Below are 16,755 nucleotides of genomic sequence, written 5' to 3' on the forward strand. Positions count from 1 at the left end.
ACTCAGGTGGAGAAGACCCGTCACCTGCTCCTCCTGAGGGAGAAGCTGGGAGAGGCTCCTCCAGTGGGCACCACTCCCACCACCAAGTCCCTGAGCGAGTCGCTCTCCCCTAGCATGAGCTCCGGCACCCTGTCCACCTCCACCTCCATCTCCTCGCAGATCTCCAGCACCACCTTTGAAAGCGCCATCACGCCCAGCGAGAGCAGCGGCTACGACTCCGCCGACATTGAGAGCCTGGTGGATCGTGAGAAGGAGCTGGCCACCAAGGTAAGAACAGATTCTGTATCATGAGTTATGACAATTTTACTCTTTGCTGCACAGCAACCAACGGGCCCGTCTGTCTCGTGTTTGTTGTGTTGCAGTGCCTGCGCCTCCTGACACACACTTACAACAGTGAATACAACCAGGTAGTGAACAGTATCAGCGACTGCAAGGTGAGAGATCACAGAAAGACATTTTAATATTTAAAAAGTATTTTACCTGCATTTGTGTAGCTCAGTTTTATTTGAGCATCAACCTTTCCAATAATAGTGTGCATTTCTTCTCCAGCTGTCGGACATCTCACCAATGGGACGTGATCCGTCAGTGACCAGCTTCAGCAGCGCCACCCTCACCCCCTCCTCCACCTGCCCCTCTCTGTCTGACTCCCGCTGTGGCTCCTTAGACCAGAAGTAAAACTTTGATTTGATTGATGTATATTTTTTACAATTATCCAAAAGGGCTATTGGCAGGTTGTTAGCGAGGTGTTAACGTGGTGTATTTTGTTCATTAGGACACCAGAGAACAGCTCCCGTGCCTCCAGTCCCTCCTGCTCAGACTATGAAAACTTCCCGATGGTTCCCACACTGGAGTCCTCGTACTTAGCACGGGCTGGAAAGAACGAGTTCCTCAACTTGGAGCCTGATATTGAAGAAATGAGGCCAGGGTGAGTGGTGCCACCTTTGTTCTTCACCTGAAGCTTGTGTCTGCAGTGGTGCCATTTTAAGGGTCATTATGAGATAAATCTTGCTGCCCAAACATAGACTTCCTGTCATCTAATACAGGAAGAAATTACTGGTGAACATGGAGGATTTCTGTTGGAAGCAAATCAGATTGATCTGATTCTTCTGCTCGAAAACAAATCTTATTTTTACTGATCTCCTTTGTTCCCAGGTCTGTTGTGTCCAAGAAGGGATTCCTGAGCTTCATGGAGCCTCGCTCCAACTCATGGGTGAAGCACTTTGTGGTTGTGCGCCGACCCTACGTCTTCATCTACAACAGCGACAAAGACCCGGTGGAGCGGGGTGTCCTCAACCTCTCAACAGCACAGGTGGAATACAGTGAGGACCAGCAGGCCATGCTCAAGGTACAATTTCAAGAAATCTAATGGGAGCAAATCATTTGACTGGTGTATCGGCACAGCAACGTGCAAGTCTTTAACAGAAATGTGAAAAAACAAGAGCTTAACAGCTTCTTCATGCACTTTATTTGATAGAAACCCTTAAGAAATAGCAAATATATTTATTTTCCTTCTTTCCTCAGACTCCAAACACGTTTGCTGTGTGCACAAAACACAGAGGAATCCTGCTGCAGGCCAACAACGAGAAAGACATGAACGACTGGCTGTACGCCTTTAATCCTCTGCTAGCAGGGACGATAAGGTAAACACACGCTCTCCTCTCACACTGCACTTAACAAGAAGCAGATCCAGGTCCTTCAGAACTGACCTGCTGATCATGAAATCCTGTCATTTCCACAGATCTAAACTGGCGAGGAGGCGCAGCGGCCTGATAAAGAACTGAAGTGAGTCGACTGGGACACAGGAAACCACGGCTGCCGTTCTTTCTGAACAGCCTTTGAACAAACCAAGTGTTAACACTTATTAATCATTGTGATTCTTGACGGTTTTCTCTTGTAAGTAGACTTGTGGCTTAAGTCTCCTTTCATGCGACCAAACGTTTTAGTTGCAGAGGAATTTGCCTCCTCTCTCCCTTCAACAACCCTCCGCCAACTCCTCTCAATTTCTCTCCTCCCTTTACCTCCTCCTCAGCTTTTCCGTGTTTTTTGGTTTGGATGAGGATGTTCGGGTCTGATTTCTGTTCCGCTTTGTTGTCATTCCCCCAACTCCCTAACTAGTAGCATGTTGTAATAGTCTACTTGTGTGTGCACGATTCTTCAGAAAAATGCTCTTTCTGGCCACAACTTTTCAGTTTGCCAATCATCTGTAAAAACAAACAAATCGTCTCTATCAGTGTTATTTGTCTCCCTAGAAGAGTTTTAATTTAGATTTTGTGTTCCTTTTTTTCGTTAATATGCCCACACGATAACTGCAGCAGTCCTCAGGGGATGACCAGGTTTGCTCCAAAAAAGTGATATTAGATGATTTCAATTAAAACCATGAAGGGAAAATATAGAAATATGTCCTAATGAAGTATCAGTTCACGCTCTGCTACTGAAGGCAGGGCTACTTTTAAGAACCATTGCTGCTAATGAATTCAGAGGATTTCTTTTCCTCCTCGTCATGAGATCTGCACCAGGTCTCTTCCTAAACTAGCCTCGAGCTTCCCCTGTACTGCCTCCTAAACAGCCTTCAGAATCTAAATGTGGAAGAAAACCTGTCAAGTACTCAGTGAAACATGAGGGCTGCACCGGATTTCCACCGTCATCCATGTGATGTTTAGATCCCACTCCTCAGTCTGTGTACATACACACCCCTCGTCATTGACTACTTATTAACAATCATGCATTTGTGTCGACATCAGAAATACACGCATTCAAGTTGAATTTGTATCTCCACAGTGGAAACACGACGACGGATTGTTCAAACAGGAGAAGATATTAGTCCCTGTCCCTTTTCCTTGCTATTTCATCTAAAATGAACACAGGGTTTTCCAGGGGAGGATGAGGAGTAAGAGGAGGAGGAAGATGAGCAGTGCTCTGAAGAGAGAATATCATTTGTACATACAGTCTGTTCTGGGATCAGCACAGTAGTTAACTCTCATTTAGGACATTCCTCTCAGCTCCTCGAGCTCCAGGCAGTTTCTCTTACACTGTTTAGCCTCAGACCTCAAGAGAGTCTCCACCTTTTATTTCACCTTCACAAATATGTGACGCCGAAGACAAAACCAAAACGGGATGAAGCGGTGGGAAGAAGTGAGAAGGAGAGTGAAGTTGCGGTGCTTTAGCCTTGACCACAGTGGTTAGTGGAGGAAGCTGCGAGCGTCCAGCCTGCAGGACAGATAACGATCCAGTCGACCCCATGACTCCCCTCACTGTCACCCCAGTGTCGGCTGAATCCTCTGTAGGGTCAAGTACTTACTGTTCAGAGCCACCGCAGCTCATCACATGTTGATTTTCTATTTTTGTTCTTAAATTGAAACCTCTTAACACATCTAACCTACTGGGTTGACATTCCATTTTTTTTTTTTTTTATTACATATATTTTCTATTATGCTTTTAACCATTCCATAGCGGTGTTTTATATGAAATGTTACAGAGGGCATTTATTTCTTAACTTTTAACCGAGGATCATGTTTGTTGAACCTTATTTTGCACATTAACACGTATCTATAGCAAGACGAGGGCAGATCCCGCGTGTTGAGACCAGAGTATCAGGAACACTGAGAAGAGCACATATCAAGGCTACACTGGATAGCTGCTTTCCAAAGGGTTTACGAGACAGAAATGAAAGGAGAGATGTTAAAGGGACGACATTGACTCAAAGGTTTTATTTCTTATATTCTTTATGAAAATATTTGCTCTGTACGTCGTCGCACAGATGACATGTTACGACATCTTTGGTGCCTCTGTCTCAACAAACGCTAGAAGAGTGATGGGTACATGGGCGTTGATAAACTCCGGCCAGCCAACCGGTAGTTTGCCGTCTGTATCATATGAAAGGAAAATGGCCAAATGTATTGAAACAGAGGAACCTGTTGCCTGTTACAAAGTTAAGGGGAATTATCGGTGATGCAGCTGATGTAAAAAGACTGAAAACATTCACCTCAGAAATGAAAACTGCCGTCAGGTCAGACAACCTGCTGGTCAGAAAAAATATATCCTGTTAGACTGTTTCTGAGAAAATATTTTACGTCTGTTTAAGAACCCACATAAATAATCAGAAACGTTCTGTTTTCTGATCAGTATACAACGCACCTCACGTTAACCTGCGGACCCTCAATGTTATTGATGCATATCGAGGTGAAAACATGTCGGAGCAAACATTTTCACTTTCATTCACAGAGGTATATTATTTTGGGATTGTGTATTTATTGTTTGCAATGTACATATTAGTTTGCAGCTCTTTGCACATATGAATAAAAACTGATCAAACAGAGTCTGCACGGTTTAGTTTACTCAGAATGAACCAGAGGATGATGTTGTGGCAGCCTCTTCCAGCCTGAAGTGGGAGAGAGTTGAATGTACTTTTTTCTCCATCTTTTAAAGAAAAGAAGAAAAAAAGAGAACTAAGATGTAACTCGCTGCGTCCCCGTCAGCGGGGCCGAGCTACATTAGCGCTTCCTCTTAGAAAGTGGTTTGAGTGAAAGTCTGAGTTTTGATTTGAAGAATATTTACTCACTGCTCACGCTAGCCAGCCGCCTGAATTCTAACAAAGATAAAAGTTGGTTTTTATCTCATTTTTATGTGTTTCTAATATCAGGGAATATAATACAAAGGTAGCTGTAGTGACATCTAAAATGACAGTATACTATCGTGTGTGCTGGTGTCTTTCTCCACCTCAACACTTTTTATTTTCCGTTGATGCCTTTCAAACAAAACTAGCCATGATATATATTTTTTTCCATCTTCCCCTCTGACAATTAATATCAGTTAAATAACTGCGTTCCCTTTTGGCTTTGTTCACTACAAGAAGATGAGAAAAAACAAACACCAACAAACAGTGACGTCAACACTGTACATTATTTGTCAGACCGGTTTCATTTTTCATACTTATTTTGTAAATATCTGTGTTGTATGGAGCTTGAATTAAAATGTAAATATGTTGACTGTATTTGTAATAATTATAATCCATTCGCTGTATAGCATAGATGTGTCATGCAGATATCCTAACTCTGTGTATGGTAACCTAACACCATTGAACTGTTTTGTGAATGAGGCAACAATAAAAGTGCAAACTGTGCATTAGCAGAACGCTGCCTGTTGGTCCTCTCTCCTCTTTGAGCGCAGCGTCGCCTCACCAGCTTTCAGGTGTTCATCAACATCGACCTGATACTGAAGCTCACTTCTGTCTCAATTGCTTGCAATGAGAAAATAAAAATACAAGCAAACTTAACTATAATGTGCAAGTAAACAGTAAATTGTAATGTCGATATCAAATCTTTTAGTTTTAAAGGTGTTTAGCTTGATGATGAAGCTACAGTTTCATTTAGAAAGTCACGCAATCCTTTTGAATTTATTAAGTAAATGTTTTTGATCTTAGAATCTCATAATTTGGGACTCTGTATGAATTAAATATCTATAATAGGAAAGATCAATTATTTTGTATTTTGCTTTTTAATGCATCTATTCAATTAAAATAACTTCCCAATGCAGAAATAAGCACTACAAATTATTTGTGAATATTCTAGATGTTATACTTGTTGTAATATTAATAATAAGGGGTTAAAGTTAGCTGCTGGTTTGTCTTTCCTGTAGCTACTCAGATCTGTCTGAGGTAATAGAAATAAAAGCAGATCTGTTAAGTATTACCTTTCAGCACAAAGCAGAAACAACCTGAGCCGTCCACTATTCCTGCATGTCTTTCAATCCATCTTAAACCATTAGAATGGACGTTTTTCTATATCATAGTACCCTGGGTGCAATTCTATTGTGTATTTAAACAGTTTAAAAAGAAAGTCTTAATCGTCTTAATTGATACATATTCTGGTTAAGATATACAATTGAACATTTCAATGGTGAATCTTAAATTATTTATTGTGGCTTCACTATTATCTATAAAAAGTTTTTTAATTAAAGAAAGTTTAATATTCAGAAATACAAGGATCTGAGTAATTGATTTATCAATTGACAGAACATTTTGTTTACTAGATTTACTAGATAATATATCTATATGTATTACTCCTTTTAGTAAGTTTTCAGTGAAACACATATTCTGATCCCAGACTCTAAGATGAGAGCATTGGCTGCTTCTTCTCTGTCACATATCATTAGAGACATAAGAGACATCAGATGGGCTTCTGCTAATGGTAACTATTCTTTGTTGTTTAATAAACTTAACAATAAAACCCCAAATTATCAGCAGATCAATGACAACAGCTGTAGTCGCCAGCCCTGGTTATTCATATATTTTTAAAGTAAAATATTGATCTGAAAAGTAACTGGTGGATATATTGTTATTGTCAAATATTTATATATATATATATATCTATCATATTGTTATTGCGCTGTAGTAGTTGCACAGAGCAGCATAAATGAAGTACAGAAAGAATAGGTAGCTCAGAATCATGCTAGAGTACAGAACTAGAGTAAATACACTTTGCTGATAACACCTTTATCAAACGTATCGATTATTAAAGTTCTGAAATAGCTACTGTTCAAATGTGGGTGTGCGCCTATGTATTACGAGTGACAGCCGAGGCGACCAATGGGAGGACAGAGACCTCTGCTCAGGTTTTTTGGCCAATCACGACTTGCGCCAAGCATCGCTTCACTTGAGAGAACGTCATGTGATTGGTGGATCCTCCCCGGTGGGCGTGTCTGCCTGTGTCCTCGCCCCCGTTAGAGAAGTAGGAAGTGAGCATCTGAAGCGGATCAGCGCGTGAGCTCCACTGTCATTCGGACACTTTGACGAACTTCACGGAGACTTCACCCGCAGAGCAACATGGCTGAGTAAGGACTGCGTGTTTCTCTCCGCTGGGGGGGAGCTGCCGGGGCTGGAGCTCATCTCCTGGCTTCAATAACCGCGGAGTTTATTGTCTTTATTTAATTTTACCGAGTAGTCTTCCTCTGGAGGGAGTCGTTAGCTTGTTAGCTAGCCGAGCAGCTTCAGTGCTCAGTAGAAATGAATGTGACAGAATGTAACGTGACCTTTTAATGAGGAGCAGTTTTCTTTTCCTCGCTGTAAAAATATACTAAATATAAACATTAGTATGAGTTTCTATGGTTTCCTAACCTGAGGAGAGTTGTTCAGTCGATAGTCAGAGACCTGATGCTCATCACAGCCTGTCAGTGAACCTGCTTTTCATGTCTCTTGTTTCCCCAGAGCTGACATCGCACTGATCGGTCTGGCTGTCATGGGCCAGAACCTCATCATGAACATGAACGATCACGGCTTTGTGGTAAGATGAGGACGTGTTTATTACAGTTACTACACTCATGTTACTCCAGCACAGATGTACTTTGCTGAAGAATTTCCATTTCATGCCACATCTGCTTGAAGTACATGTCCGAGGGAAGTTCTGTAGTTTTTAGTCCACTGCATCTATTGGACAGTTGTATGAAGTAACTAGATACTTTGCTGGTTAAAGTCAAATTATCCAAATATTCTCAGTTCTATTGCAAAGTCCAAGAATTTAAGTGAAATGGTTGTTTATTTTTACTTCTTGTTTTTTCATTTATTAGCTCACAACCTCTCAGATTGATCAGTACAATGTTATATAAATTGGTAGGACCTATATATGGTGGCGCATTAGTAATAACAATTAAAGGATTTTAGTACTTTTTCCATAATGGTTTATTCCCACAACCCCTGCCAGTCAGGCTTATTCCACTCTCTGCTATTATTTCACTCGGTATTCATCTCCAAACCTCTCATACAGGTCTGCGCCTACAACCGAACCGTGTCCAAGGTGCACGACTTCCTGAAGAACGAGGCCAAAGGCTCCAAGGTGATCGGAGCCGAGTCTCTGGAGGACATGGTGTCCAAGCTGAAGAAGCCCAGGAGGATCATCATGCTGGTCAAGGCAGGACAGGCTGTTGATGACTTTATCGACAAACTGGTCAGTAGTTTGTGTAAAGTTGTTTGTATATTTTCGTCATGCTGAGTTAAAATTATTTACTTTAAGCTACATTTGATCAACTTCAGGTTCCTCTCCTGGAGGCAGGTGATATCATCATCGACGGTGGCAACTCTGAATACACGGACACTACAGTAAGCAGATGTCGATCACTGCATTGCAGAAAATGTTGATAGCTAACAGAAGATATGCTCACATTACTTGTTTCTCTCTGTCATACAGCGGCGGTGTAAGAGTCTGAAAGAGAAGGACTTGCTGTTTGTCGGTAGTGGAGTCAGTGGTGGAGAGGAAGGGGCACGTTATGGACCCTCCCTCATGCCAGGAGGACACAAAGAGGCCTGGTCAGTCTTCATAAACTCTGTCTTACAGTTTAAAACATATTGAACATGACAAAACATCCATTATTCAGCCATTTCTGGTTGTAGGTTAATCAATTTTAACACTAACTTCTGCTTTTGTTTTAAGGCCACACATAAAAGACATCTTCCAGAGCATCGCTGCCAAGGTTGGAACAGGGGAGCCTTGTTGTGACTGGGTGAGTGGAAATATGCATAATGCTTGTTACTGACTAGAGTTGTAAGAATGTTGAGTAGCTATTACCATGGTGTCGCCTCGCAAAAACAATTCTGACCGGCTTGCTTCTGCAGGTTGGAGATGACGGTGCAGGTCATTTTGTGAAAATGGTCCATAACGGCATCGAGTACGGGGACATGCAGCTGATTTGTGAGGCCTATCATCTGATGAAGGATGTTCTGGGTATGAACCATGATGAGATGGCAGAGGTGAGTTTGTTATCGCTTAACGATGTAACCTTCACAATGCATCAGCTGTCTAAAATCAATTGTTAAATAAAAAATGGTGGAGTTGATTCCATAATTTGTTCACACGGTCTCAGGCTTTCACCAGCTGGAACAAGACGGAGTTGGACTCCTTCCTGATCGAGATCACGGCCAACATCCTCAAATACAGGGACACTGATGGCACACCTCTGCTGCCCAAGATCCGCGACAGTGCCGGACAGAAAGGAACAGGGAAGTGGACGGCCATTTCCGCCCTGGAATACGGCACACCTGTCACTCTGATCGGTAAGAGGACAAAAAGGAGATTGTTGACAAGGAAGTATTTGGTTTCCTTCTGCTGCTGTCAGTAAACCGTGTTAGTCATGATGACATGGCAAAAAGGTATTACGTCACTGTTAAACTAGGGTTTCAACTCGGCTTCATATTACTAAAAGCCAGTGGGGTAGATGATGGGCTAATATATAGTTTTGTCTGTTAGTCAACACACACATACCGTGTTTAGTGAGCCTCTTCCAGCGAACAGGATCGATATCTGGTGCCTCTAAGAAGATTGAAAGCTTTTCTAGTGGTCTGCTCATCTCAGGTGACATAAGGAGGATTTGGCTTTGCTCTTTGCTCTGACTGTATGACATTCTGTTTCACAAGCAGCCGTGGAGGTCAGGATGCTAGATTAATAATCCTCTACCATCAGCTCAGCAGAGTCCCTCTAAACAGACTACTGTTAGAGTGCAAATTAGAAGTTAGACGAGATTGATGACAGACTTTCTGTAAAAGTCTACGAATGTAGAAATGTTGCAGGAACTCACTTTTCATTAAAACTAACATTAACTCTTGTTCAGATTGAATGTTTTCAAATACTTTGGTCAATCCCTGTCAGTGCAGGAGATCCTCTTGTGATAATAGGCACCACAAGAGGCTTCATTGTGCATAATCGGAGTCAGTGTGGTGCAGTGTGTGCGCCCGGTACCGTCTGCACACGGGGATCTGTGCCTTTCACAGGGGATAACATTCCTCACCAGGATGGTTCACTGGACCCATTTTTATCTTTATCCCTCTCTCTCTCTCTCTCTGTCTCTGATTTCCAGTGAGTTGCATCACAAGCTGCTCACTTTTAGCAAGTCATGCTTACTCAACACATTTCCCCCCACTGACGGTGGCACTGCTTTTTCATTTTTAATGTGGCACCGGGCAAGCCTTGCTTTTACAACAGAATTATTACTGCTGATCTTTGAGCATTGTGTTTTAAAACATTGTGTTTCTGCAGTGTGGCTTCGGAATGGATTAGTTCAGCATGTTTCTATTTAATAATATGTTATGAGATCTTTTAGGAAATCTAAATTAGTGTTTACACACTCTTGAAATGAGAGCGCTCCCTGTTTTGTTATGCAGACAGCTAACCTTGTTGTCCCTCTCTGCCTCCCTCCTCCTTCTCCTCCTCCTCCTCCTCCTCCTCCTGTGTCTCAGGGGAGGCTGTCTTTGCCAGATGCCTGTCCTCTCTAAAGGATGAGAGAGTGGAGGCCAGCAGCAGGCTCTCAGGCCCAAAGGGGGTCAAATTCAGCGGCGACAAGAAGGCCTTCCTGGAAGACATCAGAAAGGTACTTCACACAGTATAATGAACGTGGAATAGTGAAAAGAACAAACTCTGGTAAAAGACAGGATAATGGACTGAAAGGGCTTTCTAGTCTAATCTACAATGTGGGCGTATAGTTATAATCATGAAGTACCACCACAGCAAACTTGGAAAACACTCCTTCCACTGTTTGTATTGGTCCCTCGTAATGGATCCTGATTCTGCGTAATTTGATGTATGACCTCATCATTGTACTTGGTCTGCACCTGAAGTAAAGTGAAGTAAAATTTAATTGGCAAAGGTAGTGAAGACAACTCCCATGATCCCATGCTACTTCACTAAGTCATCAATCTAGGTATTTTTACCAGAACGTTTTCTTTTAGTCAGCTTGTCCAAGGTTACTGGAGGCGGGTATTTTGCAGAAACACTGATATTGAAGTTCGTCCGGTTTGTAGAAAAGTCCCCTCTGCAAAAATGTAGCACTTGGTATCGATGCACTTACAAGCACAGTGCAGACTTGCAAGATTTATTTGCTCAAGTATATGAATTTACTAACAGACTAATGATGTCATAATCCTAATTTCACTGTATCTGAACAAACAGATTTATTTTCTCCCTCCAGGCTCTTTACGCTTCCAAGATCATTTCCTACGCACAGGGCTTCATGCTGCTTCGGCAGGCAGCCAAAGAGTTTGGCTGGACCCTGAACTACGGTGGGATCGCTCTGATGTGGAGAGGAGGCTGCATCATCCGAAGGTGCAATTTATCTCATTGTGTCCTCATATCAGTGGTCAGCCCAACTGCTGCCTTGTGCAAACCAATTACAACAGGGATCTTACAAATGGTGGTGAAAACTGTGGTTAGGCAGCGTGAGAGAGAACTTGTTGAGAAAGCAAGAAGACTGAAATGGAGAATTGTCTTTTCTTGATCAAATTCACTTTGGATTAATAGGATTAAGTCTTCATCATTAGATGCCATAAAGGAGGTAATTAACTCTTTGTCACTGAGATGTGTTGTAATGCTGGAGTGAGGAATGTAGATGAAAGAAATGAGAAAAATGAGGAAATCGTGGTTGTGACACTGGATTGCTTTGTGTAAAATTGAAAAGACATTGGGTAAACCTAAATCAAGTACAATACGTGAGAAACAGGTTTTCAAAGAGTATCCATTTTGAACAGATGTACCTTTTAACACAACATAAAAATTAACACTTCTCTCTCTCCCTCCTCTTCCCACCAGTGTCTTCCTGGGTAAAATCAAAGAGGCGTTTGACAGGGATGCCGAGCTGCAGAATCTGCTGCTGGACAACTTCTTCAAAGATGCTGTGAAGGAGTGTCAGGTATGAGGAAGGAGGAAATGGACAAAAAGGCAACCTAGTAACCGCCACATTGACAAAGACACACCGAAAAAAAACGGTTTCCTCCTTTGAGTAAACAAAGGAGTGAAGCAAGAATAACCCCCAGTGACTTAACTTCCAGCTGTGTGCAATGCAGTGTCAGAGAGTTTAGATTGTATTGTTTTGGAAAGGACACAATCAATTTATTTTTACTTTTAATCCCAACTTTATTATATAGAGACAAAAAAAGGACCTGAGGACAGTGTCAGTCGACTTGAAAAAAACAAAATCTAGAGATAACTTCAGGAGCTTGTAGTGTCATTGGTCTGTGTTTAAAGCACCAAGAGACAAATTCAACCATAAACACTCACATCTGTGGCCTCAATGTTTATCACCATACACAGTGTGCTGCATGCGACGCCTTGTTGTTCTTCTGTTTTCTCTGTTCACCCCAACCGGTCGAGGCAGATGGCCGCATACCTTAAGTCTGGTTGTGCTCGGGCCATGACCAGTTCACATTAGGGTCTGATACTGGCCACATTTGAAAAGATAATGGGAACGGCCACATGAAAAATATCAGAATTGAGCATTAAGGCTTGCAGTGTGAACGTAGTCCAGGTGACCGGCAAGATCCGTATTCATGATCCGACATCATCAAAAAATAATTAAAACAATGTGATCGTCAGTTTGTTTTGAAGCGTGACAGGGACGAGGAAACAAACGCAGGAGAGAAGTTCTTCCCGCATATTATGAAATCGAGTAAAAGGTTTAAAGTATTTGTGATATTGATTTGAAGTCATATATTCCCCCGCCCTAATTTTAACTTTATCTTCCCTGGAAGGTCCCACTGAGATACAATATCTCTTTTCAGTAACCCCAGAGAGTTCTACTCAAGATGTGCAGAATAAAGTTAAAACATGATACAGAGTAAAAACAGAGCATAAACGTATAGGAATCCGTGGCTAAAATTAACTATGGAAAATAAAAAAGGACATTTTACAAGTTGTGACATCGTTCTATGAAAACTGATTTTAAAAGATTTTGACCATGCAAAGGGAGTCCATTTTTAAATCATTCTTTAAATCATTTTTTCATTGATAATGAAAGTGTTTACAGCTGTTGTTATCATGTTGTGTAGGAGTCGTGGCGCAGAACGGTCAGCACTGGGGTCCAGCACGGTATCCCCATGCCCTGCTTCACCACCGCTCTGTCCTTCTATGACGGCTACAGACATGAGATGCTGCCAGCAAACCTCCTCCAGGTGAGACGACAGTTGGAGCTGAGGTGCACTGACCATATGGCCAAGTGTGGAGCTCCATCAGATTAGAACACCACGTGTAGCTTGTGTGTTTGTGTTTGCGTGGGGATTTAGGACCCTGACAGTGTAATCTGTTTGTTTCCTTATATCTCAGAGTCATTTTGATATGTTTATCAGAGATTGTTTACATGTTTTTTTTTCCTTTAGGCCCAGAGGGATTACTTTGGAGCTCACACCTATGAGCTGCTCTCAAAACCCGGCAGTTTCATCCACACTAACTGGACGGGTCACGGTGGAAACGTCTCCTCTTCCTCCTACAATGCTTAAGGACCCCACTCCCATCACTCAAAAACACAGAGAAGATGACCTGTGGGAGAAGACGACATGTTACACATTCCAACCTTCCATTTTATAAAAACCATGCCTGAGTATTCAAGACCTCATCACCCAACTATCAACTTCATCCAACTTTCTACTCCCTCAACGACATGTTGCAGTTTTATTTATGAAGAGAAGAAATCATCGGTCTGTGTGTTGTAAACTCTGTCACTAGGGGGGGGGGAACCTTATGCTGACTCTGAGGCTGATGTTCAGCATATTGTCATGTTGGGCCCAGGGTTCACCGTGGATTAAGGTGAACCGTTGCACTGTACTGTATTAGGCTAAATAAAGATTTCAATCCCTTTATTATTAGCTCCTTACTCTCTGGCTTCTGTAAACAGGATTGGGATGTGGCAACAAGTGACATAAGCTGCCTGATGTATAAACAGGCCACTCAGTTCAAAAGACCTGTCACTGTCAGACTGATGTCGAGCACAGTGACTATTTACATGAAAATGTAATACAAAACAGAAGGTCCTTACTGCCACTCAGGCTTCATCATCTTAAAAAACTATTTTCAGTCATTTAAGCTTTAAAATATTTATACATACAGCATAATAAACAGGAGTGTACGTACACTAAGCATTCAGTTTATTAGGAACAGAGCTAGAGCTAATGTTGCCTGATACTACAGTCCTGCACTGAATGTGTCAATGTTCAGTTATTGATCAGACTACTGGAAAATTCAAAACAACTAAACATATTGGCCCCGCAGAGAAATGTCTTGTATTAAATTAGTTCACTCATTACATGATGCCTTTATATTAGATGTCCAGAGGGGGGCGCCGTAACTCTTAGCACATGAATGTAGACACAACAACATGATCACTTATTCAACACGAGTGTGGATATAGTGGATAGTGTGGAGATTAGAACTTCAGTGAATTTCTTAACACAGTGCCAGAGACACATTTATTTAAATATATGTTGGTTTTAAGGATGTAGTTCATTTTACTACAATTATATTGTAAGATAATCCTGTAAGACAAATAAGGCATGAGAAACTAAATATGCATTTTAAACACAGCCTCAGGGGCCTTTGACTTAAACCGTTAAACTGTGAACGTGTTGTACCAAGAAAAGTACTTAGAATAAAATATGTCTCATTTCAAGGGACCACCATCTAAAAAGATTGGAAAATATTGGTACAGACGATGTTTGACTAATGAAAACAAAGGGCAACACAAACAGTGTGCTCACACGACAAGGACAAAATCTTGAGAGAGATCAGAAGAGAAATGTCTGGAAGTAGAAGGATAAACAGTCGATGTCTCGATCATCGTCAATCTAATGCAGTGAAAAGAGAGGACGTTGTTTTCAATGCAATAGAAATGCTGCTACTCTCTCGTTCTCACTGTTAGTTGGAGAAACAAAGATTCTCAAGGTGCTGATGGCTGTGATACTTGACAACAGTGTGTCAGTGCAGCTGTTGACTCCACCTGCTGTTAAACAGTAAATAAAGCCTCACCTCAGTTCACCTGCACTGTGATGTCGCTGTGCTGATTATCATGTCGATGTTCACATCAACCATCTGGGATTTCTTCAAAGACGTATGACTCCTCATGTCATGGCTTTGATCCTGAAGAGAAACAGCAGAACAAACTGGATAAACGCTGTAAAATAAACCTGTAAACTACAAACATACACTTCAAACAGGCCTGCATCGTAAACAGAGCGCTCCGGGAACAGAGAGGTCATCTGCAGAATGAGTGCCACTCAACATTCATTCCACTGGTTTAAAAAAGAACATTAAACTTGTGCGTTTTGTCTTTTTTCTCTGATATTTTCAATTAATCTGGAGAACAAAACATTCTCTACATTAGAAGCCTCATATCTTTAATGGGGCCTGATGCCAAACGGAGGTTGGGTTAGAGCACAGGAGGCCATTAGAGTGAGAGCAGAGCAGGTGGAGGGTGACACCTCTGCAGACAATGCCATGATGTGCAATGAGGCAGTGAAGAGGACGATGCTTTCAAAGAGCTTCAACAAGAGCAAACACTCTTTTTCTTCCCGGGTTTCTGATACACATGAGATCGTTGAGACAAATGACCGAGCAACGAACATCAGAACCTTGATTTTATTATTATTTTTTATTATTTTTAGTTTACCTTAACTTAACATGTCCCTATGGTCAAATTATTTTCAATCTTTCCTAGGGGTACCATAATTTTTGTCCAGGCCATTTTCATTAGTTTGTTTTTTAAATGATTCTGTTGAACCACAATTCATAACCAATGTCTTGTTTTTCATTAGTTCATTTTCAATCAAATTGTATTTATTATTACTTTTGTCAGTTTCAAGTTGTTTCAGTGACCATTGTGGGTTTTTCTTTCTTTAACGGAAGGGTACCAACGGTTTTGTCCACGTCTGTATAACTGCCATCTGCTGCTGCAGCTCGGATTCAGTTTATGTTCATTCAGTAAGTGCTGTTGTAACCGTCTTTATAAATGATAATAATCTGGTTTCCTGTTCTGGTAGCTCCTCACCACGGGGAGCTGAGCTTCATTACACAACCCAGGCCAAAAGTGAGGAAGCTCTTTTATAAACAAAAAACTCATCAGCCCATGAAAAATCATCAGAGGCTTTAAAGTTGTATATTTGCCATTTCAATCAATCAATCAATCACATACTATTTGTATAGCCCATATTCACAAATCATACTTTGTCTCATAGGGCTCAACAAGGTGCAACATCCTCTGTTCTTACAAGAAACAGTCGTAGGAAACGATCAGCTGAGCAGAGCACATGGTCGGGACTGAGTGTGGTTTCACAGAGAGGGGCTTGAATTGGCTGGCTCTATCTTTGATATGGAGTGAATCACATTCCTGACCGAGGGACTATGAATCAGTCAGCAGTGATTATAATCTGATCTTCATCATAAGAGTAAGACTGGTCCATCTGATCTATGTAATATGCTCCCGTCCAGATATTATTCATGATCTAACGGTCAATAACAACTGAAGAATGTCAGCGCATCAGGTGAGGGCATAGCATCAAAACAGTCTAATCTTAGAAAAACACAACTGCCCCCTTACTTGCAAACTTTAAAACATAAATTAAATCAGTTTGTATTTTGCGTGGAAACTGCAGCCCGGGATGTGGCATCAAATGTTTCCAGAGACAACAGAAGTACAGTTTGGGTTCATGGATCAGTACCTTGGTAAAAAGCTGACAGAGCCTCTTGTAAGAACTTCTTCTGAAAGACTCTCATCCTGTGAACAGTGGGAGAATAAAGCAGTAAACAATTAAAGCAGTTGTGAAATGTCTGAGGTCTGTGACTGTGTTAGTGATTTTTTACCTTTGACCTTCCACTGCTGCATATAAGATTTGATGATATGATAGGCTGCAGAAGTTTTCCATTATCAAGCTTTGATTGAAATAAAACTGATGAGAACATAAATGTGCATTACACAGCTTAAAATAAAAATATATGTTAATAACTGTCTTTATCTTGT

The 16,755-nt window shown here is 41.4% G+C and overlaps 2 protein-coding genes and 1 long non-coding RNA gene across 3 annotated transcripts; 2 read left to right on the forward strand and 1 right to left on the reverse strand.

Annotated features, from left to right (window-relative positions):
• Window positions 1-6: 6 nt before the first annotated feature.
• Window positions 7-5,130, forward strand: LOC128442547 (kinesin-like protein KIF1B; the record flags this gene model as incomplete). Its single annotated transcript, XM_053425050.1, is given in 7 exon segments — window positions 7-267; window positions 363-434; window positions 550-671; window positions 773-925; window positions 1,153-1,345; window positions 1,522-1,640; window positions 1,739-5,130. Coding segments are annotated over 7 exon segments (963 nt in total), but the record flags the coding sequence as incomplete, so codon positions are not given.
• A 1,564-nt stretch (window positions 5,131-6,694) lies between these two features.
• On the forward strand, window positions 6,695-13,612 carry pgd (phosphogluconate dehydrogenase). Its single transcript, XM_053425045.1, has 13 exons — window positions 6,695-6,828; window positions 7,202-7,277; window positions 7,758-7,937; window positions 8,024-8,089; window positions 8,178-8,296; window positions 8,421-8,490; window positions 8,603-8,737; window positions 8,851-9,040; window positions 10,220-10,350; window positions 10,948-11,081; window positions 11,565-11,664; window positions 12,800-12,922; window positions 13,127-13,612. Exons 1-13 carry the CDS (start codon window positions 6,821-6,823, stop codon window positions 13,244-13,246), a joined length of 1,452 nt encoding a protein of 483 aa, XP_053281020.1. The 5' UTR covers window positions 6,695-6,820; the 3' UTR covers window positions 13,247-13,612.
• LOC128442548 (uncharacterized) lies at window positions 7,757-10,196 on the reverse strand. The gene is made up of 2 exons (XR_008338842.1): window positions 10,154-10,196; window positions 7,757-9,473 (listed from the first exon to the last, which is right to left on the reverse strand). It is a non-coding gene; the product is annotated as an uncharacterized LOC128442548 (long non-coding RNA).
• Window positions 13,613-16,755: the final 3,143 nt, after the last annotated feature.

The sequence above is a fragment of the Pleuronectes platessa genome, chromosome 6 (assembly GCF_947347685.1).
Source record: "Pleuronectes platessa chromosome 6, fPlePla1.1, whole genome shotgun sequence".
NCBI lineage: Eukaryota > Metazoa > Chordata > Actinopteri > Pleuronectiformes > Pleuronectidae > Pleuronectes > Pleuronectes platessa.

Bases quoted from the DNA above. Each gene is read 5' to 3' on its own strand.
- pgd (XM_053425045.1), top strand. The intron at 7,938-8,023 runs GTCAGTAGTTTG...GATCAACTTCAG, and splicing joins ATGACTTTATCGACAAACTG to GTTCCTCTCCTGGAGGCAGG. The intron at 11,082-11,564 runs GTGCAATTTATC...TCTTCCCACCAG, and splicing joins GGAGGCTGCATCATCCGAAG to TGTCTTCCTGGGTAAAATCA.